At 39.7% G+C, this 24,097-nt stretch overlaps 2 protein-coding genes across 4 annotated transcripts; one reads left to right on the top strand and one right to left on the bottom strand.

The window, feature by feature from the left end:
- Positions 1-120: 120 nt before the first annotated feature.
- znf362b (zinc finger protein 362b) lies at positions 121-10,416 on the bottom strand. 3 transcript variants are annotated; one of them, XM_041061571.1, is made up of 10 exons: positions 10,326-10,416; positions 8,213-8,276; positions 7,658-7,919; positions 6,954-7,058; positions 5,796-6,114; positions 4,706-4,930; positions 4,345-4,423; positions 4,052-4,210; positions 3,174-3,313; positions 121-1,098 (listed from the first exon to the last, which is right to left on the bottom strand). In XM_041061571.1, the coding sequence occupies exons 2-9, from the start codon at positions 8,273-8,275 to the stop codon at positions 3,197-3,199; spliced, it is 1,329 nt and encodes a 442-aa protein (XP_040917505.1). In that variant the 5' UTR covers position 8,276; positions 10,326-10,416; the 3' UTR covers positions 121-1,098; positions 3,174-3,196. The 3 variants fall into 3 exon arrangements, with proteins under 3 accessions (XP_040917505.1, XP_040917513.1, XP_040917495.1); XM_041061579.1 differs by having other exon boundaries at positions 121-3,313; positions 7,658-7,892; XM_041061561.1 differs by having other exon boundaries at positions 121-3,313.
- A 986-nt stretch (positions 10,417-11,402) lies between these two features.
- si:ch211-112c15.8 (tumor necrosis factor receptor superfamily member 25) lies at positions 11,403-23,660 on the top strand. The gene is made up of 10 exons (XM_041065696.1): positions 11,403-12,335; positions 14,536-14,632; positions 14,740-14,865; positions 15,096-15,227; positions 15,399-15,447; positions 16,987-17,159; positions 17,427-17,591; positions 17,969-18,003; positions 18,295-18,403; positions 21,748-23,660. Exons 1-10 carry the CDS (start codon positions 12,321-12,323, stop codon positions 22,086-22,088), a joined length of 1,242 nt encoding a protein of 413 aa, XP_040921630.1. The 5' UTR covers positions 11,403-12,320; the 3' UTR covers positions 22,089-23,660.
- The last annotated feature ends 437 nt before the right edge of the window (positions 23,661-24,097 follow it).

Here is a 24,097-nt window from a genome sequence, read left to right on the forward strand (position 1 = left end):
TACAGTAAGTCCATACATAAACTTTTACAAAACCCAAATGGAACATGTTTATGAAAACTTAAAAATAGGTACTATAAATGAGTAACATGTTTACAGTACAGCAACATGTACATTTTCCCATTATCTCAAAAGAGAGAGTTAACTTGAAGAGGCAGGGTCTGTTGTTGGCGTAAATGTCTGTTTTCAGGCCAGTGGCTTGAGTAATAAGTTTTTATACTTTTGAAAACATACTATATACTGTATATGTATTTTACATTATTCTCAGTTCCATCTCAAACATAACATCTAGCTGTAGCACCTTTTCTGAAGTGCCCTGAAGAACACAGGGTACCCTATTAGTACCATCCGGAGGTTAAAGTTACAGTAAAAATACATCAAACAATACTGTGTACAATAAAAAGAATACTAGGGAGAAAAAATAAATCAAAAGGAGAAGCATCACCTCCACATAAACTCATAATATAGGCCTATGAAATATGACTTATACTGCAGTTTATTTCAAATGGGTAAAGCTTATTAAAGACAAAAAAAAATCTTAACTGGGTCAGAGTACAACAACTTCACATTTTGGTCCAGTGGTTAGGTTTAAAATTTACCACTCGAGTAAAATTTGATTTCAGCTGAAGTGTATTTAAAAGTAGGGCTGAGTAGAGTAGAGCTGGCACTGATGCATGTGCAATGTTTTCAACCTCTGCAACATATACTTCTAATACTAAGAAAATAAAAGTCGAAGCTCAACTGAATGGAGAAAGCAGACACACACACAAACTATTACAAGATTTGCTTTCACTTAAAACCTCAACAAAGTTCAAATATGGCACGAGTTAATGGGATGTGAGGAAAAACGTAATGTAAAAAGCAGTGTTTCTCTGATCATATGTTATGATCGTAAAGGTGCCATAAAGGTGAATGTCAAATACGGAGTGAAAGATTTTGGAAATTTAAAAAAACAAAACAACAAAAAAAAAACATTCATCTTTCTTCCCTTCCATGTTGCTCTCTTTTTGTTGCCACCCCAAGTCAATAATACTTCTTAATACAATCATTAAATGTTTAAATTGTCATCTACCGATTGCCTTTCTTCAAATTTAGACGACCCTGTAAAAGCAAAGAAAATAACAGAAAAAGACCGTTATTTATACACAGTCAGTACTCTTAGCTGCCACAAGTAATGCCCTTTGGCATTTTCCATCCAACAAGATTGAAACAATTTGAGCCAAAACCAGAAGGCCTAAAAGTGCTTTAAGATTATCTTTGGATGTCTCCAGAATACACCCAGCAAACATTTTTTTTTTTCTACTTTCTCAATTCTTTATAAGGGCAAATATCATCTGGCACATTTTGGGAACCCATTTCATGGAAGAGGGAAAAAAAAACCTAACTAAAACATTCTGATGGCCAATGCATCCGGCAGTTTACATGACGCTTACGAAAGTGCTTATTAAATCTGACGCAAGACATTCTTTGCCACTCGATCCTCTGGACAACATCTAGCTGTGTTGTTACATTCCCAAAATAACGCTGTGCTCTTTTTTGATAGACGGCCTGACGAATGGAGGCAGTCCACTTACGGAATCTAGCACTTAATTCTTACAGTGAAATTCAGAAAATATTCAGACCCCTTCACTTTTTTCACATCTTGTTATATTGCAGCTTTATGCTAAGATCGTAAATTCATTTTTTAATCTCATCCGTCTACACTCAAAACCCCCACAACGACAAAGCGAAAACAGAATTTTTGCAACTTTATTAAAAAGGAAAAACTTTAATATCATTTGACATAAGTATTGAGACCATTTGCTATGACGCTTAAATTTTAGCTCTGGTGCCCATTTCTCTTGATCATCTTTGAGATGTTTCTACACCTTGACTGGGGTCCACCTGTGCCAAATTCAACTGATTGGACATGATTTGGAAAGGCACACACCTGTCTATATAAGGTCTCACAGCTGACAATGCTCACCAGAGCAAAAGGAACTGCCTGCAGGAAAACTCTCTGCTGCATTGAATGTTCCCAAGAGCACAGTGGCCTCCATAATTCTTCAATGGAAGAAGTTTAGAGCAACCAGGACTCTTCTTAGAGCTGGCCACCAGACCAACTGCGGAGCAACAGTCTTGGTAAGAGAGGTGACCAAGAACCTGATGGTCACTCTGGCTGAGCTCCAGAGATCTCAGAGAAATTTCCAGGAGAACAATCACTGCAGAAACTCTGCCTATCTGGGCTTTGTGGCAGTGTGGTCAGACAGAAGCTTCTCCTCAGTCAGAGACACATGAAAGCTGCTTGGAATTTGCAAATAAGCACCTAAAGGACTCTCAGACTGTGAGAAACAAGATTCTGGTCTGATGAAACCAAGACTGAACTGCTTGGCCTCAAATCTAAGCATTAAGTCTGGAGGAAACCAGGCACCGCTCATCACCTGCCCAAAGGTGAAGCATGGTGGGAGCAGCATCGGGCTGTGGGGGTGTTTTTCAGCAGCAGGGATGGGGAAACTGCTCATGGGGTTGAGAGAAAGCTGAACGGAGAAAATACAGATAGAGAGATATCCTTAATGAAAACCTGGTCCAGAGTGTTCAGAAAATCAGACTCAGCTGAAGGTTCAGCTTTCATGGCCCTAAGCACACAGCCAAGACAACACAGGTGTGTCTTAAGGACAGGTCTGTGAATGCCCTTGAGTGGCCAAGCCAGAGCCCTGATTGAACCCAATCGAACATCTCTGGTAAGACCTGAAAGTGTCTGTTCACCGACAGAGAGAATCTGCAGAGAAGAATGGCAGAAAATCCCCAAATCCAGCTGTGCAAAGCTTGTCGCGTTGTACTCAAGGCTTTAATCGCTGTTAAAGGTGCTTCAGCTAAGTACTGAGTAAAGGGTCTGAATACTTATGTCAATGTGATATTTCAGTTTTTCCTGAAATGTCACATTGACATAATTTGCAAAAATGTCTAAAATTCTCTTTGTCATGATGGGGTATTGAGAGTAGATTTATGAAGGGGAAAATGAATGTAAATGATTTTAGCATAAGACTACGACATAACCAAATGTGAATAAAGTGAAGTGGTCTGAATACTTTCTGAATGCTCTCTATGTCAGCTGTCATAATGCTAATGTAAGCCTTATGTAGATGGCCGTGGGTGCAGGGCCTCGGCTCCAGCCGAATGTACACTCTGAATCCAACCTGGTGCTGAGAGGCTGGGGAGCTCAGATGAGGGAGATGCGTATGGGGATGCTGGGGGACTCGGTCCTCTGGGGCGACTGGTGGCTCACTAGGTGCTCCACCACTGTATGTTTGGACATGTGCTTCATAAGGTAGGTCTCCTGCAAACACACCAGATGGTCCAAAATCACATTACTGCCGTAACTTATATTTTGTCTCAGGTCATTTGGCCCTTGTCTCACATATCAACTCAAATATGTTTTATCTACCCTGTAAAACATGACAGAAGCCAATATGATAAGTCAGAGGCACAAAAGTTTAACTTGAGCAAGAACTAAGAAGAAGTTTTAATTTTAACAGCACTGACATTGATTGACAATAATTTTAAAAACTATATTGTTCTGGGTGTTTTAGCTTTGTAGTTGTGCCCTGTAATACTAAAGCCAAAACAGTGTGATTGGTTGAAAACACAGTTCAACCACAAACACTACAGCATTTGTTTTCAGAGATCAGTTATCTCTTTTTGGGTGCTTGCTAATTGGTGAATTTACAGAAGTCTGGGTTTAAAGAGATATTTGGAGATGAGAGGTGTTTTGATCCAACTGGAAAATCCAAGAAAGACATTCAATTCTGATAGATCTCCATAAGCCAAAATGAGAAGTGGGCCCTATTAATTAATGAATTATATATATGTGTATATATATATTCTTGGTCTGAAAGTAGTTCTTTTTCATGTTTGTGATAAAATTAAAATTAAGCATGTTTTTGCTCCTGTTGAAACTCTGAAATTTCACAAACAGGAAACAGGTAATTTCAGACCAAGTGAGACAGAGAGAGAATCACTAAAGGCCATCAAGTCATGCTGAGATAACAAACGGATAAGCAAAGGTTTTACTCACTGAGGTGTATGCCCGGCCACACATGCTACAGCAGTAGGCCTTAGCGTTTTTGATGGCGTGCGCTGACAAGTGGATCTGCAATGATGCGGAGTCTGAGTAGGCACGGTAGCAGTTAGGACATTTATACGGCTTGTCTTTATTGTGCTGCCTCTGGTGAGACTGTTGGGAGCAGAAAAAAAAATACAGACCATTCAATTTTAAATCCTTTTTACCTTTTGTTTATACTTTCATTCCAAATTGTCACTGTGTAATTGTCTACCCCATTATCATAATTATTATTACTATGCACTGACCTGGAGGTTAGACAGCTGGGTAAAAGCCTTTTCACATCCGGGGTGAGCACATTTATAAGGCCTGTCGCCAGTGTGGATTCTGTGGAAGAAGAAGCAGATAAAAAAATTACTATTTCAAATTTCCTGAGGATATGAATGAGGTTGTGACGAGACATCAATAAACAAATTCTCTGCTGAGAAAAAACCCTGACTTTCAAAATGCTGTACAGATTATGTATTTGTCACCACTGAACGTTAGCTTTTAGTTGCTCAGGTATAGTTAACAGACCAGTCACTGAGTTAGCAGCTGTTCCTCAGTGCTTATTTTTTTTCCCCCATAATAAACTAAATCTCCCTTCTTTGCGTTCACAGCTGGACCGACCTGGTGTGCTGCTGCAGGTGTGACAGCTGACGGAACGAGTTCTCGCAGTAGGAGCAGTGATAGGGTTTGATCCCCAGGTGGATGCGCAGGTGCTGAGACAGGTAGGAGGCGTTGGCAAACGTCTTGGAGCAGTGGGGACACTTGTGTGGTTTGGCCTCTGTGTGGGACTTTGAGTGAATCTGCATCTCTGACTTGGTTAAAAAGGTGAGCGGGCACACTTTGCATCTTTGTGACAAAAAAAAAAGGGTGGGGGGGGGGGGGGGGGGGGGATACATAAATGTGATCAGATCAGGCTGCTTCGGTCAAATCATGTTAAAGAATGAATGAATGAATGAATGAATAAATAAATAATATATTTAGCTGAATTAATTAATTTTCTATAAGTAAAGCCTTAAAGAGACTAAACAGCATAACACCATTCATGTTTTAAAGTATCAAACCACTGTTGTCTCCATCCAAAGAACACTTCAGCAACAAATAAAGCAAAACATGACCAATTCTGAATCATACTCTATATCCACACTAGCAGTATCACTGACTACCAGCCTACGTCAGAGCAGAGTTCCAAAGAAGTAGGTGACAGTTTAGTATTCGCCTAGTCACTAAAAATTCCCACAGACCTGTGTACCTCATGCCAACCTCACAAATTAAGTCTAAGTCTTGCAAGCTCAGTCTTTCTACAAGGTTTTACTGTGGAAAACAAAAACTGAGAATAAATTAAATTTGGCAAGTCGGACCATTTTAGATAATGACGTGACTATGCCTCTGAAAACTGCCATGCCTCGTGAGAAACTAAAATAGAACAAGAAGAAATTTCCCATGTTTTACCAGGTGATAATGGGGGGAAAAAGATCAACTGACAGTCCGCTGAGTGAAGCCTGGGTTCATATCGATGTCTCAGTGAAGAAGAGCGCATCTCATTCATCTACAGTCTACTTAAAGCCAAACGTGTCTCAGGAAAAATGCCTATTGATCCTTTGCAGACCACAATTAAATCTGTGAATTCGCTTTGCATGACCGATACCAACAGGAAATGTCTGTGATGCAGTAAAAACATTTATAGCCAGAACCGAATCTTTCTGTTTCCAACCTGTAGGTTTTTCCCTCTTTGGGTGCAACAGTGACACAGCCTTGGTCAGCTAGGATGGGGTAGGGCACCACCAGCAGAGGACCAGATGGGTTTTCAGCTTTGATCTTCTTCCGTCCCCGGGGTGCTTTGGGTGGGGGGCCCAACAGTCCTGCCAGGCCTCCAGCCTTCATGTGGTCCATGCCGGGGCCACTAGCCAGCCCAGAGATGATGTTCACGGAGGGGGCACCGCCCAGGCGGTTCTGGCTGCTGGAGGTTGGAGTTGTGGGGGTCAGGGCCTCTGAGGTGCTATGGCTGTCGGGTCGGGATGAAGGAGCCAGACCTGCGGAGGCGGGAACCAGAACTACTTTAAAACGAACAACTACCTATAGCATTTCAAATGACTTGAGAGGCCTCTGATTCTTTTAATAAGTGCACCAGTGTTTTTTATGTTCTAGCTATTTAACTATTAATCATGTGCACTTTTCTTTTTTGATGATTCATTTTTTAATACATGCTGCACAGTGTTAGACTTTTCGGTATATATTTCAAAACTTGGCTGCCATTCATTTCAGTAAGTATATAATTATATATTTTTTTTTTACTCCTGAAACTTGCCTGAGTTTGAAATCCATCACAATGAATATCAAGTCTGTTCTTATCTTTGCCAGTGTATTTCATGTGGTATTGTAAGTTTCAAGTTTCAAGACTGCTAACTGATTTTTTTTTTTTTTTTTGAGTACAGAAATGAATGAAAACTAACAGCTGCCTGGAACAGTTGAAAATATACACTGAAATTTCTAAAGAAGAGAAGCACAGTTTGCCAAATGGCTACATGTAAGCAAGGAAACATGGTTTGTAGTAAATAGGCTAAAAAGTGCTAAAAGTGTTTTGTTTTCAGTTTTGATTTCTACTAATCAGTGTACTAATCTTCATAAACCCATGTCTGTGTGGCCTCATTAGCAGCTACCAACCACAACCTGAAAACCAAAATCTGCGTCTCTCCGTATTATTCTCTAAGCGTTGTTCGAACACCTGATCTGTTTATTGCCTCACTTTAAGCCTCAGGAAAATCTTCTACACAATATCGTATGTGATGTTTTACACGCCTTTCCTGGTTTTAAAGCAGATTTTTTTTCCCCCCTGTGCCAACAGACCACAGAGACTAACTGACTGCAGTACCTGAGCGATGGTTGACCCGGCCAGGTTGCTCGCCAAGCTGTCTCATGTGCCAGTCTTCCCACAATCCTTTGGCCTTCACTGCCGCCTTGTCATCCATATTTCCATCTGGAAGTTGTCAGGTGATGGCATTTTAATCAGTGAGCAGTAAGAACACCACACAACGCGAAGTCAACAGCTGTCGTCCAGAGAGACCCTCACAACCTTACTGTCAATTGCTGTATAAAAACCTGAGGTCAGACCTTTTATGTACATGTCATAGCTATGGATAGTTCATTGATTTCACTGTATAGAGAAGTCTAAAGACAGCTAGGGCTGAGTAATGTTTGACATTTTACAAGGTAGCTGTGTTTCAGTACAGATACCCTTCCTATACATTTGTTTCTTTACAAAACAAATGTTTTTTTTTTCATTCAACAAAACATGCCAAACTCCTCAATGCATTTGCGTTGTCTTGACAAGGACAGCCATACAGTGACTTCTCCTAGATAAAACACAGTCTAAAATTAGCAAAGGTTCCTGATTTAAAAAGAATATGTCTGATCAAAGAATAGAAAGAATAAACAAGACTAAAAATCTCACCATGCAGGTGATGCTAACTTTTGATACTTGACAGTTTTTTGATACTTGATGCAAGTGACACATTTGGGTCTGTATTCAATGTGTACTGAGGTTCAGTACCCAGGACTGCAAACAATGAAGGCTACCTGGTCCAGAGCTTGAGGCGGAGCGAGCATGCAGAGCGATGTCCGGCTGTCCAGAGCCCTGAGGCTGCGGGTGGTGGCCCGGCACCTGCTGCGGTTGGGGCTTTGGCACTGGCATGCCGTGCTGAGTGCTGCCATCGGGGGACGAGGTGGGCACCAGCAGAGGCTGCTGGGAAGGGGTGGAGGTAGGCGGCAGGTGAAGGGGTCGGATCTTCTCAGCCATCAGCTGCTCCTTGATCTTGTTAATGAGCACCAGGTTATCCAGCTGAAAGGGTTAACGGGTCATGCTCAACAGAAAACAGCCACCGTGTGTGAATGTCACTCATGCCCCGGAAAACACTGACCAGCACACAGTGCAAGTTTATTTATATTTATATATATATATATATATTTTTTTTTTTTTAATCTACAAGAAGGAACTGTGACGGACTCTCTCTCTGAGAGTTAGTTTCAGTGACGGACTGGTGCTGAATGGCTGAAAAGACATTCACACATGGAAACAAATGGCAGTGAACGGGTGGAAATGTCACAGTAATTACATGTTAGGAGTGAACTTACCTGGCCTGGCATGGATGGAGGCGGCGGCCAGAAATACGGGTTGTTAAATCGAGGCTCTGCCATCCTGAAATGAATAACATTTATTTTAGTCACATTCAAAAGTCAAGTTACATTTAATGAGCTGTTATGTCACTGCAAATTTGCCAGGGTCTGGGTCAGAGATTTTGTTTGTTTGTTTTTCAAGCTGCAACGTGTCTAAATCTTCAAAGACAAAATCTGTAGGCAAAGAGTGTTAATGTAACAGACTGGAACTGAAGAGATGAAAATTATGACACCCTACCCACAACCAACAGGTGTAATGGCAACACTAGAAAGGGTGAGCATTTTCCTTTAGTTCCACGTTAGCATATTATTTGGCAGTTCATTAGTTTCGGCCACATTGACCAACTAGCTGTGCATGCATTTCAGTGTTTAGCATTATGCATTAAGCACAATTTAAAATTTCAAACTGCTCCACTTATCCAATGTGGAGAGACATTGTTAAGAAACTCTTCTTACACTGTATCTGCAGTTATCAGAAAGTTGTATAAGACCTTCATATGACCAAAAATAAATTAGTCTAAGACAGATTTTGGGTCACATAATGTAGGCAGCATTCCGTAGTTGGAACTGGAGGATTTTTTAATAGGCAGCTTCATAAAAGTTATTAATAATTTTATAGGGCTTGAATTATTACATATTTGTTCCTATTTTTAATTTCCTTTAGGACAAATACCAATGTTGCATTTTTAATGACTGTAAAAGGAGGCTGGGTTAATCCAGAAAAGACCCTTTTCTCCCCAAAGAAAGTGTAAGCATATATAAGCTTACACATTTAGGTAAATGCTGTGCTGGCTTTGGGGCTTTATGGGCTTTTATTAAAACTTCATTAAATCAAATATTTTTGACAGAAAAAAAAAAAACAAGACAAGTAAATGAAAATTTGTAAAACTGTATTTAACTTGACCTTGGAAATGTAGAATTGGAGAAAACCCGAGGTTCAGTCACTGCATTTAAGATATTTTAAAGCGTTTTGGGCGCCTGCAGTCACCTTGGAGATCTAATTAATTAATTAAATAATTATTAATAACGTCATAAATCGATTGCTGTTACAGGGATAATGAGGTGAAAGCTCATCTTTAACAGTGTGAACATTGCTATGTCACATTTATGCCTAGAATTCAGTGCTACAGTGCACGATCCCAACCTTTAAGTCAACACGGGTCAAACAAATAAACGTCACCCAGAAATATTTTGTCTCTTGCAATAAATAAAAAACAGGGACAGAGCTGTGAAGAGCCACGGCCGTTTAGCCCCCCTCTGATCCTTTTGTCTGAGAGTGAATTCCTGAAAATAAGTGCACGTCGCTTTAAATTTTTTTCAGATAAACGCAAAGAAAGGGAAAAAAAAAACTTTCCATTCTTTTGACTTTTCGGACATGTCTTCTGTCTGTGAGCACCCTCCGGGCTCACACTGACAGAGGGACTGTACGGATCGACCCTCTCCGCTGCGACTCAGACATTCTCAGACAGTTTTCTTAAAACATTTCCAGACAAAAGAGAAACAAAAATGGCAGCCTTATTTTTATAAGGCGGGACGCCATATTCTGCAGACCCCAAAAAAATTTTTAGGAGCATGAACGTCTTGTCGTAAGGAGGGTGCTTGTGGATAAGAAGCGGCTGCCGCGGACACAAAGGTGTGTTTATCGTGTCAAAGGCATGAATGATTGTTTACGGCGAATTGCAGGTTTGAATAGCCCGGCCTCCCCACCTCTTAAAAAAACTGACACTTCCTACAACAACCATGCCCTGCACAGAAAAAAAAAAACCACGGAAACGGACAAGATGCAGGCTCGACCCAAACACACCACATCGACTAAAACGACCGTGCCGATGCGTTAAGGTCAAAATATAACCGGCGCACAATGCCTTCTCGGCTCGACAGACGCTGTGCCATCTTAACCAAATTGCACTTTTAGGGCTGCTTTTTTTTTTTTTTTTTACACATTCTGCAACTTTTGAACGAATCAAAGGACAGCGATTGCATTTTGTGCATAATATGCACGCATCTGGACCTCTATCGCGTATCACAGAAATGCACAGCAGTGAAGACACGAAAAGACATGCACAAATACCTTGTGTCCTGATTGCAGATATTGTCTTGCGAGTACAGCTATAATATAAAAGGTTGATGTTCTCTCTGCCTGCCTCCAGTCGGACCACCGCTTCCGGGTCGCTTTGTTCACTTCTGGGTGCTGCTGCAGGCTCTATACAGTACAGGCACACGGGGAATTATATTCTGCTAATGTTGCTTTGGATGTTTTTTTTTTTTTTTTTTTTTTTAAACATGATGACCTACTTTATTCGCGTTTAATACACAGGGCATTTCTGATGAATCTAATAACGTTTCTTCGGCGCGTTTTGGCTGGATTTAGCCCACAGATGTGCAGGAATATGCTCAAATCCTGAAAAAACAATACAATGTACTCCATTACAAAGAAAAGCACAGCACTCACAATTTCACTTTAGTAAAACACTGACAGCTAAATGTGGCCAAATATTTTTTTTTAAAAGTGGTTGAACAAGAAAGTAGATTTTTATTATTATTATTATTATTGTTGTTGTTGTTGTTGTTTTGTTATTATTATTATTATTATATTATTATATTTTATGATCTAATAATCATTATTATGTTATATATATGAAATCAGATACTGCAAAGAAACTGCACAGTAAGATAAATGTGGAAGTAAAACTACATTTCTAAAATGAAGTTGAGGAAAAGAAGAAGAGTACTCCAAAACTTACATTCACCTGTATCCCAACCAAAATTTCTGAATGAACTCCCCAGTAGTTCAGTTACCTTTTGCAGATTTACCTTCACTGGGTAAAACTCTCATTTTTTTAAAAGAGACCTTGCTAAGAAGGCAGCATAAAAAATATTATTACAACAGTAAATACATTATTCAGACGACATAAACAGGCTAATAACATGGTCATGGGCCTCCAAAACCTGGCAAAATATGGTTGAAAAGTGAGAATCTTTAAATGCCTGGGCAACACACAGCATGTATAATTATTGTGTCCACACACAACTGAGCTAAACCTTCACACAATGTTGTTTCAACAGTATTTCAATGACCATATTTCACTGTACTAAATTTGTATCTTTTGCTTTCAGTCTGTCCTCCTGAATTGAAGCAACACAGAACTACAGTTTACGTCAGTTGAAGGCAGAGGACTGAGGGGAGCCAGCTGCTGGGGAAGCAGAGCAGAGTTGGGATAATGGCAGTTGTGAGCATGGCTGGATGTCTGATCGACAAGCATGGAGACGAGCAGGGAAGCAGGCAGGCATGTGATGATCCTGTGGCACAGGGAGGAAAGGATTAATCTATGAGGTAACATGCGAGACAAAACTTAGAAATGTACAATTGTAAGTGGCCTCTGGACATGCACCACCAAGCTGGCTGAAACAACAACCTGGGGGACGAGTGGATGAAGAAGCTGGGGTTGATGAGTGAATGGATTTCAGGTGTGCAGGCTGATCAGCGAGCCTGGAGACGGAGAGCGGCGCCATGGTCACAACACAGACACCGATACAGGCAGGGCGACAGACTGGGGAGCACAGGAGACACAAGGGAAAGGGAAATACCATGAAAGCAAGGAATAAATTGACATGCCACGATTGTGACAACCACCACCATGTACACCCATCACGTACCCTGTATCCGACTCATGAATTGTTCCCGTGTATGTCACCAGACCTTTAGTCTGAACCACATTAGTGAAAGTATAGGGAAAAATCAGGGGGAGGAACTGTGACGTTGCCACCAATCCTCGTGTCACTGTGTGTTGCGGAGGGGGTGATTTCATTGTGTTTCCTGTTTCTGGCAGCATTTCTCATAAGACTCCAAAGAACTGACAGTTCTGACCTATAAACAGTCAAAGCACATACACAACACTTTATTTGACTCAGTTTCAGAGGAAAGCCACAAAAGACTGAACGTCAGAATGCCTCACGCTTTAGGTGAATTTCGTGGCATCCTCTCCTGCTGATAACTGTGCTGTGATACTGATTTTTTATTTTTTTTCACGAGTGAAGCCAACACTCATCTGCAAACTCTTCTAACATGGACTTTGTCTTGGTAAGTTAACCAAGTTTTTGTAGTTTTTTTTCAGTTTTTGTATGTAGATCATCTGTGTGTTCAATTTCAACAGCGCTTTAACTTAGTTATTCATCGTTACAGGAACTATTGTCACAGTATTGCTGTTACCACAAAAGCGACCAAACACACGTACAGTAATGACTAATGAGACACAAGGCTGGTTAAAGGGATTGTTTTTCTTTTTAAGAACTTTTCATTTCTGTATTCTTGGGTGAATTAACAACAACAGGCTGAACATCAATTGCAGCAAAACATCAAGCTTGTAGTGTTGATGACAGGAGACGTAAAGTTACATTTGAATGAGATGAAATGGGGAGGGTCTCTTGATTAATGGGGCTCTTTGTCACAGTCTTGTACCGCTTTTAACAACACGTTTAATGAGCTAGTAAATTAACTAGGGCTATAACTAACTAGATCTTTACATTTTTTGTTTACGCTACTAATTATTTTCTTGATTAATGGTTTGGTCTGTAGAATGTCAGCAAATAGTAAAACAAAAATGCCCATCAGAAGTTCCCAGAGTCCAAGGTGACATCTTCACATGTCTTGTTTTCCCCAAAGATATTCAGTTTCAGTCAAACTAGAATAAACTTAATCTGAGAGACTGAGTTCCTACCATTTATTTGGTTATCAAAATAGTTGCTGACTAATTTGCTGTCAATCAATGCTGTCAATAATTAGTTAATAAACTAAGAATTTCAGCTCTAATATGTGTACATGTAGGTGTGTCTGTGACCAAAAGATCCAGGTATTTGTTTCACAATAATTTGAAAAAAGCCCTGGATAAAGCTAAACGAGATCCGGGCTGCTGGCTGGGTGAATTAACTCTGTAGCAAATACTAATACAGAGGCCATTTTTTTCAAGGAGTTAAAGTAACACACATTTGGAATTAAATATATAAAATACATTTTAAAAAATGCTGAGAAAGGATGGAAGGTTGCCTCTGCCAAAATGTAATATGAATTGTCGTTGGGCAGCCAATGTCCATAAACTGGTGTTTTGGGTCCAGGAGAAGGGGGATGAAGAACCTAGTTCATGGACAAACATGGAACAACACTCCCACAGCCTGGTATCACTGATCTGAGCAAGCACCTTTTTACAAATAGTCCTGTGGTCTGTGGGGCGCTTATGATTTGGGGATGATTAAGTGTTCAGTTTGATTGTGAACAGGACTTTCTCATGGTTCCTCTTTTTGTTAAAGCTCTGGTTCACAGCTTCCCTCGTTGACTCAGTGTTCCAACTGAAAATGCGCCACCCGTGTGAGGTACCTCTTTTAGAGAGAGCAGCTTTGTTTCATTCAAGCAATTGCAGACAGAGTTTGGCATTCATCAGCCTAATGTCTTCTGATACCTACAGGTTAGATGTTTTAAAAAACAATGCTTGGAAACTGAACCACTGCAAAAGTGTTTGGCGTCTATTTTATTCAGGATTGTTCATACAAGTGCACCTCCCCCCTTTGATCACATCAAAATGCAATGGAAAGAGGAACTCACAAATATTGGTCTAGTAATTGGGCAAGTTCATTCCTCATCAGTATGCCTCAGGCTTGAACTTCCAATGTTAGAGTACTTCACAGGCTCCATCCGAGCAACACTTGCATGTATGTGGCACTATGTTAATCCCAACCCTCTGGTGGCCACATTGAGGGTGGTCCCAGATGATGTCATGATCACTGGTAACTAAACTACAGTTGTGGTCCTATCTCTAGCGCTTGCTTATCAACTGATTCTCTTCAAATGGAAGAGAATAAAAAAACTCAAACAGCTAAAATGCATAAAACAAACTACTTACATATTTGGCTCAGCTGGCAACCTTTTCTGTTCTGTTATCAAAATTGGACAAATATCCACTGATGTGTATGGTATCACAATGAATGGTTTCTTTGTTTTCTGTCTTTCTTTTTGTTGTCGCTTGATAGTAAGTGTTTACGAGTGGTACAGATATGGGGAAGTGTTTCTGTTGTAATACATAAGATGAAAATTCCATAGAAATGTTTCGAATGTACTTATTTAATAAGCAGAAGGACTGCCTGATATTGAAGGTGTGAAAATGAAAAAGCAAAAGATGCCTGTGTCGCTTTTTGTGTGGCAGCTGTAGCGTCAAAGTGTCACACCAGTTGTGAGCTTCTCCCTTTTGACACTGTATCTCAGATCATCAAACCTCGTTTTTGTGTTTCAGGTTTTCCCGCTGATACTTGCCTTCCTTTCCAGTGGACAGAGTTACACAAAGGTGACAGAACAAACCAGTAATTCATGTTATAAATTGTGCCCAGCTGGTAAGTTATAAGAAGCATCTGTATGCATTGGCCTTGTGTTGTACAGTTATAGTGAAATCATTGCATGTTGATCTATTCTCTTTTTCTTTGTCCCCGCTGTATTCCAGGATATCACAAAGTTGGTGACTGTAATGATCCTGCTGCAAAGTACAAATGTAAAAAATGTGATAATAACACATACACAGAGATAGAAAACCATATAGAGAAGTGCCACAGGTGTCAAACATGTGGTTGTAAGTATCTTGTTTGAATACATTACTTGGTTTGGGTGATAGAAACACATGCTTTCAGCTTGTGGGATTTTGTGTAAACTTTTGAAAAATTAGCCTTGGGCCAACTGAAGCAATGTGAAAATTGATGAAAATAATGATTGAGTCATGCTTTCCCGACTTTATCCTGAGAGCATCTTGTCAGGACTGTGTGTTTATGCTGAACACAGAAACACTGTTTTTTTCCCCCCCAGCTCTTGAGGTGGTGATAAGACCCTGCTCCTTTAATAGCGATGTGGAATGTGACTGTAAAGAAGGATTCTACAATGCAGGCTCGACTATCACTTCAAAGCTCTGCGAGAAATGCAAATGTGAAAAATGTGAAGGTGAGTGAAGTCAGTGGAGGAAGTGGAAGTGTTAGACTGGTATGTACAACTGCCATATTGATTCATATTCTGGGTTATCTGGGTTATTTTATATGACATAAACAATCTCAAAAGGAAGCCATATAGTTTTTTTTTTTTTTGAGTTCTCATAATCGGCTGCGTATTTTTCAGAGCGCTCTGGTCATCCTGACTACGAACGGAGATGCCAACCCTGCCAAAGGTGGGAGATTTTACAATAAGACAGATAAAAACCAGTGTTTAGTTTTTGTTCCCTTTCTTTTTTTGCTTTTGAGTGGGTTGCAAAGAGCCAAATTGTATTAATTTGGCTCTTTGCAGCTACAGTATGTTTTTGCCATTTAACACTTTTTTGGCTGTTTGATGTATATCGTCACTATCTCTATCATATCTTTCTGTTTTTCTTAGTTGCTACATTTACTTTGTTCTCTGTAGTATTTTCTAGGATAATTGCTTCCTCTGGATAATTTTATGACTTATGAATTCTATGTACATGAAGAGGCCTCTATCATCTTATTACTTTGGTATTGGAGCAGACAGATTTTAATTGTGCACGTGTGTATACAGTGTGTTTGTGTGTATCGTCTTCTTTGTGATGTTTACTTGACTAAAATAATTAGTCAGTCAATCTGTTAGTCAAGTGACAGAAAATTGATCAGCAACAATTTTGATAATCAATTGTCCCAGTAGCTTAATGTTTAATCCAGCAAAACTGGCAACTATTTGTTGACTCTGGCTTCTGAAATATTACCAATTTCTTCTTTCATGAGTAAATTTCTTTAGGTTTTTGACGGTTTGGTGGAAAAAAACAAAACATTTGAAGACACAAATAGACATTTTTAGAAACCTGTCTTTCAGCCTTGACGTGAAAAGGTCAAATCAAATGCAGTATGATTTAAGGCCACGGTGTGTGTTGACTTTCGTCAGAGGGGTGGAAATTTCTGTGGTTTCATTGGGGCCCCAGCACTAACTGCGCTGAATAGTGGGGCTGTGGATTGTAAAAGTCTCAATGCGAAAGTTTTGTTAAAACTGTTTGTGTAGCTGTACTACTAAAATAGTTATTGTTTGTTATGCGCTCACATTTGCTGTTATAAAAATTAATGTTATAGAACGGGTTCAAAATTCAAAAGTCTTAAAACAACAGTCAGGTGTGCATATGAACACTGAAACAGCTTTCGCTTGCTGTAATCCCTCCGTCTGTTCATACTGGCTGTTAGACCCCTCTCTTATTGTGATTTCAGTATAAGTGATGAAGGACAAAAACATAGAAGTATACCTGAAGCTAATATCAGGCTTCAGCCATCCAAGTTAGGCAATTCAGATGGGTGTCCTCCAAAGTTACAGTTGTTTTAGTTCAAAATAAACTCTTTGTGTTACTGTAGTATCCTACAGGCAGACACTGTCCAGACAAACACAAAGAAGGACGTTCATACTGAAAAGGCTGTAACTTTTGAAGATACCAACTTGATTTGACAAACTCAGACTGCTGAAACCTCACATTAGCTTCAGCAACTTGTGAGCTTTGTCCCCCATTACTTACAATGAAATCACCTTAGAATTGAATCTTTTAATGGCCAATGTGGAATAGAGGAATGATTACAGCAAGCAAAAACAATTTCAGTGTTCACAAGGTCATGTGAGTGTTGTATTGAGGTTTTAAAAATTGTGAACGCGCCCTTTAAAGTATGGATAAATATGCGGTGAGATCCCAGCACTGCCAACATTAATCGCTCCTTTTTTTCAGGGCTGAGTGTCTGAAGTACCCAGAATGCAAGAGGAGATGTAACGCAACTACAGTTCCACCTCCAACTACGCCTCCATCTACAAGTGTATTAACTAAACATGTGACTGTGGCAGCTTCAGCTACAGCAAGAGCAACACATTTGAGTCCTGTTATAGAACCAATCTCGCCTAACAGTTAGTATTAACTGTATACTGTATTTTAATAGTATACAGAAGAACACACTGGTCTGTGCTTTTATGACCCATACGGCCAATGTAGTTTACACTCACATTAGCTGTGGATTTTTTAGAAAGTTTAAGAGACCGTGGTCATTACCCCTTTTTTGTTTGGTTATCTGGGGGATCATTCAAATTTTCAGCATCGCAGGTTTTCAGACAGTATTCCTGTATGCTAGACTTGATAAGTGGTGGAGTTATGTCAGTGTATCTTTGTGTCCGCAGCACTGAACTATATTCCCTGGCTGGTTCTCGGGGTGGTTGTGGTGATATTTGTGCTGCTCTTTTGGCTCCTGCTGGTCTTCACCAGGAACCATCCAGGAAAAATTTGTCCCTGCTGGAGCATGGACAAAGGCGTGGAGCCACATGCTGAGGAACCCAATTTCAACGGTAACCAGTGATGGAATGTAAATGAAAGGAATGAAAGTAAATTTACTCAAGAACTGTAAAAGAAAAAAAAGAATTTGAGTTCTGTTTTGTTTTGTTTTGTAATGACACATTTACAAGTGCTGACAACCACAAAATGAGGTAATTTCAGTTTGGCATAGACAATGGAGCTGTGAGTAACATGAGTGGCTACACATTGGCACTTCAGTCAGGTGGTAGTTAAACTGCATGTATTAAATGCAACCTAAAGAGACAGTGTTTTGCGGTTTTAAACAAAAAATATCTTTTCACAGAAATGTAGCTGAGTTTCTTATTTGTACTTTCCCAACTGAACGTGTTCAAGCAGGAAGCTTGATAATATCTGCTTTCCTCCCAAACAGACATCAATCATCAAGTGAGCAGCCCAACCACGCAGGTTTGTGTTCAGTTTCATGTGTTCTCTTTCAGATAAAAATCTAGCTTGGAGCAGTACTGTAGGTGGACAGTCAGAGGACCTTTTGAAGAGAGAGAAAAAAAAACATGTAAAGGTCAATAAGAGCAAATGTGGACTGCTGTTCACACTTGGAAATTAAATTAGAGCAATAAATGATGATAACTTACTGGTGTTTTAGGAAAGCTGAAGAATTTCACAAATTTCTTTCTAAAATTTTAAAGAGTTGGCTGCAAAGCAGACATTTACTTTCTCTTTCTTGTTTGTCCTTTCAAGACTTTGCACATATCTGAGGAAACTCCCATGATGGTTCTTAGCCAGAGTCCAGCCACACCGCAAGATTCAGCCCAAATCTGTCCTCGGCTGCCAAATGCTGAACACAAAGGTAAGATTCAGTATATGATTCCCAGATATGAGACTCTGGCTTTTTGTTCATTATATTAGTTTGATGACATTTAGATTAATTAATTATTTTAAGATATCTTCAGTAGAAGCTTGCATTGCATTGTAGGGTAAAACAGATATACATATAAAATATATACAACATATAAAATTTTATTTTCCCTTCACCCTTTTTAATGGGAAATAAGAAGTCACCTACTGGCACTAGAACTATTACTACTACTACAAACATAATGCCAATAGAGTCATGGGATAGCAATAAAGAAGGAAAGCATGTATCAAAGACAGCTCAGAGGTGCTATGATCTATTTTGAACCAAGCTGTAACAAAATCATCACTTGATAAGCAGAGCAGTTTTGAAACTGAGGTGTCAAGCAACACTTTTAGAAGTGGGCCTGAACTGCCCCAGGAGTGAAGAGAAACTGGTGATTCAAAGGATGGAGGACAACATGGGGAGAGATGATCAAGCTTATCTTTATGATCCCACAAGAACTGCTGTCAAGAAAAGTCTTAATTAGAAAAAGTGGAAATAAAGTTGTGGCATGGGTTAGTAGAGGACAAGTTGATTATCAAGTCAAGAAATTTGAGAAAGCCTGGATTCATTTGTTTTGGGGGATTTAAATGTCTAAGGTCACATCTGTCTCATATTTGGTCACTTAGGGGTAAAAGAAAATCCCTCAGTGCTGATATTGCTTAAATACTTTAACATAAAACCACAAAACGTTGTTTCCTTCTACACAACAGAGATAAATGCATTTTTCTGTTACGCTCTGAGTCACAAAGTTGCTCCTGCAAAGTTTCAAGTCACACTGCATATCACACAACATCATTTTTACTCAAACATGGAAATAGAAGTGTTTTATGGAACAGTGTTTTTCACTTTTTCAGGTTCTCCCATGAAGTTATCAATGCTGCATAATGATAGTTGTGATATAGCAACTGGATGAGAGAAGCTGAAGAATCTGTATGCAAAAACACATCATAAACTCTTTACTCTCATGTTTAAATAAACTTGGACTTCATGTGAAGTGAGGCTTGAATCTTTGTTTAACCCATTATCTATAGCATGCGAGCGTCCTGAGTCAGCGTTCAAAGCTTTTTGAAAAGTGATAGAAGTGCACAAAAGGTGTCACTTTGGCAACAGATGTAGGGAGTTATTTTTACAATGAACAGTAGAGCACAGTATGGAGTAAAATGCATTTATGATCAGGTTCAAACATATTCATGGTGCACAATATTTGATGGTAGACAATGGGCCATCACCCATTCCAGAGTAAGCTACTTTAAATGGAAAATGTAGATTTCACAAGTTAACATTAAGTATGTACTGTATCTCAAATATGGTCCAAGAAGCGCAAATTAATACTTAGATGACACATTATCTATTGGGCACTGGGTGAATAACTGGGAACAATATGAAACAGAAGCTCTGAAATTCCTTTGACAAAACCAGTTGAAAAAGAGGGCCTAGGTTGGTAAATAATGTTCTAAAACTGAAATTTTACCTTAAATGAAACACTCAAGAACTTCAAATAAACTAGAAATCCCAGCATCAACTTTAGAGTCAGTATTATTCATCATCTAAAGTATTAGTATTCTCCAACATCCCCTGTATTCAGCAGAGAGGATGCTTGCATACGCAAAGACTTGAGCTTATCTGGTTGTCTGATTGAAAGGTGACATCACAAGGCAGTATACCACTAGTGCCAAATGTCATGCAAAGAAAAACAAAACAAAACAAAACAAAACAAAACAAAACAAAACAAAACAAAACAAAACAAAACAAAAAAGCAGAATGCTATGATGATATTTTAATCATGTGATTGCTGGTGTAGTTTTCTATCTGATGCTGTGGTGTTTTTGCACTCAGAGCAGCAGCCTTTTCAACTTTGCTTGTTCAGCACAGTATTTATCAGTGATCAACCATGTGGCCCACAGAGTGGAGGAGGAAACTGGGAAACAGGCCGCCCTCACTTTTCAGTCAGTCAGCAAATCGACATTAGGGGAAATGACAAATCAGATAGTGAGGGCATGCCACTGTTAGCTGTGAATTTGCATCCTTGTGCATCATGTTTTAACTCCTGTGAAATCTTCAACATCCACACATATTCAGATGTTATTTATAGAGTACAGAGCACAAAAAGGTTGATGAAGCCACATACATTTTCCGCTGCTTCTGTACCTTTCATTTACTCATTCTCAGAATCCATCAGACTTGGTTTCCTACTGCGCTTCACTCAGATTAACACAGTTTGAATGTGTCTTCACAGACAGCCCTGTGTCCCCTGATGAGACTCAGTAAAAAAAAAAAAAAAAAAAAGAAAGAAAGAAAGAAAGAAAGAAAAAGTCTTTCATTAAAGCTTTTAGGAAGGCCTTCAGCACAACTGCATTTCCTGTGTCATTTGTAATGTCATGTTGTTGTGTTGTTCATTTGTGGTTGAGCTGAAAACCCCCCTTGTGGTTATAGTGCTGTTGCCATTGTGGTGAGAATTATGTTGTCTACTCCCTTTATAAATTGGGGATTGGGTGGTAGTCTGGTTTGTTTTTACCCTTTACTGTATGTTGGGGAATTTTATTGGGTAGGCGCATCACAACACGCCTGCACCCAGGTCACCTAATACTAAGTGACAACTGTCTGTTTCACTGTATTCTGTATCATTATATTGCTCTATTAGTGACTTGACTGTTTGCCTGCTTTATGTATTATTTTACATTTTACATCATTTTTATGCAGAGTGAGAAAGATTTTCCATGTACCACACATACAGATGGCAGTTAAGAATCTTTCCACGGGTTGCAGTACAGCAGCTGTTTTTCCCCATGCATGATTCAGTCTTTGTTGCCCTGTTTAGAAAATCCCCACCAGAAATCATTACAGGATAAGACTTTTATTCTTCTATATGTTCGTTAATGTCAGCAAACCCCACAGAAGGGGCAAAACCAACACTGTATTAACTTAAAAAAACAGCTCACAAATACAGTATGTAGTTTCATTTTTGGTAAACGCTCAGTGAGTTCCTTAAACATCTGGGCATTGTAGTCAGCGCAGGGATGGTCTCCTCACATCGTCGGCTCAAATGCTTCTGCATAGTTTCTGGATTTTGATGACTTTTAGTTTATACTGTATCTTGAAAAACACATGAAGTTGTGCATTGAATCACAAAAGGAGAAAAGAGACATTCCAAAACACAAAAAAAAGTTTTATCTGAAAGTAGTTAAGCAGTTGCACACTGGGCAGATAGCACACTCTTGCAGTTGATCCACAACTGCATTTTTACTTTTTGCATGGTGTGTGTCCTCTGATCATCTCTGATTCTTTCCTTCCAGCTGCCAGACAAGATGACCAATCAGAGCACTGGCCCGCCATTGTCCTCTATGCGATCATCAAGGAGGTGCCCTTGCGTAGGTGGAAGGAGTTCTTGCGTCTGCTCTCGGTGGCTGATCAGCAGCTGGAGCGGGTGGAGCTGGAGGCTGGTTTGGGCCTGGGCTCCATGGAGAGACAGTACCAGATGCTGAGGCTATGGAGCCAGCGCTCTTCCGCGAGCCTGGACGACGTCTTCTCGGCCTTGCACTACATGGATTTATCCGGCTGTGCTCAGCTTCTGCAAGAAAACCTGGAGAAGCTGCAGTGGAGGTCTGAACCTAAGCAAGGTTTTGCAGCCTGCTGAAGTTACAATACAAACTGTGGTTTCAGTGGAAGCGATGCAGGACACCTGAGGCTGCAACTGCAGACATAAATATCGTGGTGTTAAGACTAGAAGCTTCAAGTTCCTGGAAAGGACATCACTAACTGTAGCTACTACGTGGTACAACCACAGAAAACAGCAATGATGTCATGAATAAACCATACCTAGCTATGCAGATACATGCAATAGTCTAACTAAGAGTCAAATGGCATTACAGAGCACTGTGGAGCCCCAGATAGATCCAACTGCAATTGGATTATTTTCTCTTTTCCAACCTCTTTTAGTGGATAAAGATCATCAGATGCACTCCAGATATGTGTTTATTATGTTTGACCTTTATAGACTAAAGCTCAACCGTTTGTTGAATCGAGATTTATTTTACATCCAGACTGACACGAAAAATGCAGGGTGTACATATCGAAAAACGAATAGATATATTGCAGCACCGAATCAGCTGCAGAACTGGAGCTCGGATCCTTAAGTAGCTTCTTCAAATGAATGTGACAAAACAAACAGTAGCATTTTAAAGAAAGACATCATGCCTGTTAATACTCAGGCCGCGCTCTAGTATGTATGTGGAGAAAATAAATAAATAAATGAAAATTAAGAATCAAGAAAAGTCCCCTTCCCTGAGCTAATCTGTCAAAACTACTACTACTGTCAAACACCACTTAACCTTTAGCTTCTCACGTAAGCCAACTGTGGGGGCTGTGGTTTTAGAGCACAGTGCTGAAATGTAAATATGTGTAACTCTGTGACTGTGTGTGTGGACGAGAGGTAAGCAGGTTGTGCTTAAAATGAAGAAAAAAAATGTTTGAATTTTGAAGAAGTGGCCGACAGTAAACAACAATATTATTTTACCTCTAGAAATGGGTGCTGACCTATTTATTTATTTTTTTAAAGCAGGTTACTAGTCCAAGTAAAGGCTCCTGTTCCGTTTAAGTATTTAAACTGTGTGAACATTTCAGTGTACATCTATGATGTATTGCACTGCTAGAGATCCTTTCAACATGTCTGACATCTCCGTTTCAAGTCATCCCGTTTGACATGAAACTCTGATGTAACAACTCAGCCAGTGATTCTTGTTGGGCACCGTTGCAAGGGAAGAAAACTGAAGTCCCCACAGGATGTCAGATTTTCAGTTTCCTGCAAAGAAATGGTGACAAGGCGCAGAAGGCTGGGTTTTTCCTCACCACACATATTCCATCTAACCTGATGGTTTCCTCTGGTGTTGTTGCTGTATCTCATTTTGAGAGTTTTTGTGTGTAAGGTCAGTTAGTGACAGTTGGACTTTCCAATCATGAAGTTTATTAATGAATGTTTTAAAATGAATATAGGTCTGTGGTTTTTTGGCCTTGAGGCACGTGTATGTAAATATTTTGGAATTATTGTTTTTCATTTTCTGAAAGTACTAACTGATGCTTGTGTACTTTGTTACAAAGCTCAGGGAGTGGATTATCATACGAGTATACGAGTTTTATCCTATGGAGTCACCTATGGTACAAATATATGGTCAAAGTGACATTTTGCAGTGTGTCGTGAATAAAAACGCTTTGCCACAAGGTGGGAGTGTTGGCTGTGTGTTTGAACAGCAGCTGCTGGTGTGCAGTTGTGTGCACAGGACCCCGTACAAAGGGTAGGCAGGGTGAGTGAGGAGCTTTTATTCTTGAGGATTAGACCAGTCTCATGAATTGCAAATTCTGCTTCAGCACAAAGAACAGTCGTCCTCCATTGTCCATATCCCCTGGATAGAAAAAAGAATAGATCCCGTACAGACAGATATTTATCATAGTTGCATAGATAAATATTATTTATTTATCTATTTATTTTTCATAGTACAAAGACATGGTGATATGTTGCCGAGGAGCTGTGATGATGAAGGTCATTTTTACAACTGTACTGGACTTTTCAATCAGTCCACTGTTTAAGAATATTTCCCATGTGGAAGTTTTTGTAGGAGAATTGATCTATTAATATGGGCCACTGCACTA

Source organism: Toxotes jaculatrix, chromosome 2, assembly GCF_017976425.1.
Source record: "Toxotes jaculatrix isolate fToxJac2 chromosome 2, fToxJac2.pri, whole genome shotgun sequence".
Classification (NCBI taxonomy): Eukaryota; Metazoa; Chordata; class Actinopteri; family Toxotidae; genus Toxotes; species Toxotes jaculatrix.

Excerpts from the sequence above, each read along its gene's own strand:
- si:ch211-112c15.8 (XM_041065696.1), top strand. Across the intron at positions 14,633-14,739 it reads TTATAAATTGTGCCCAGCTG|GATATCACAAAGTTGGTGAC; the intron begins GTAAGTTATAAG and ends GCTGTATTCCAG. Across the intron at positions 18,404-21,747 it reads GCCAAATGCTGAACACAAAG|CTGCCAGACAAGATGACCAA; the intron begins GTAAGATTCAGT and ends CTTTCCTTCCAG.
- znf362b (XM_041061571.1), bottom strand. The coding sequence starts at position 8,275 with ATGGCAGAGCCTCGATTTAACAACCCGTATTTCTGGCCGCCGCCTCCA. Across the intron at positions 7,920-8,212 it reads CTCCATCCATGCCAGGCCAG|CTGGATAACCTGGTGCTCAT; the intron begins GTAAGTTCACTC and ends TAACCCTTTCAG. Across the intron at positions 6,115-6,953 it reads CCGGGTCAACCATCGCTCAG|GTCTGGCTCCTTCATCCCGA; the intron begins GTACTGCAGTCA and ends CCGCCTCCGCAG.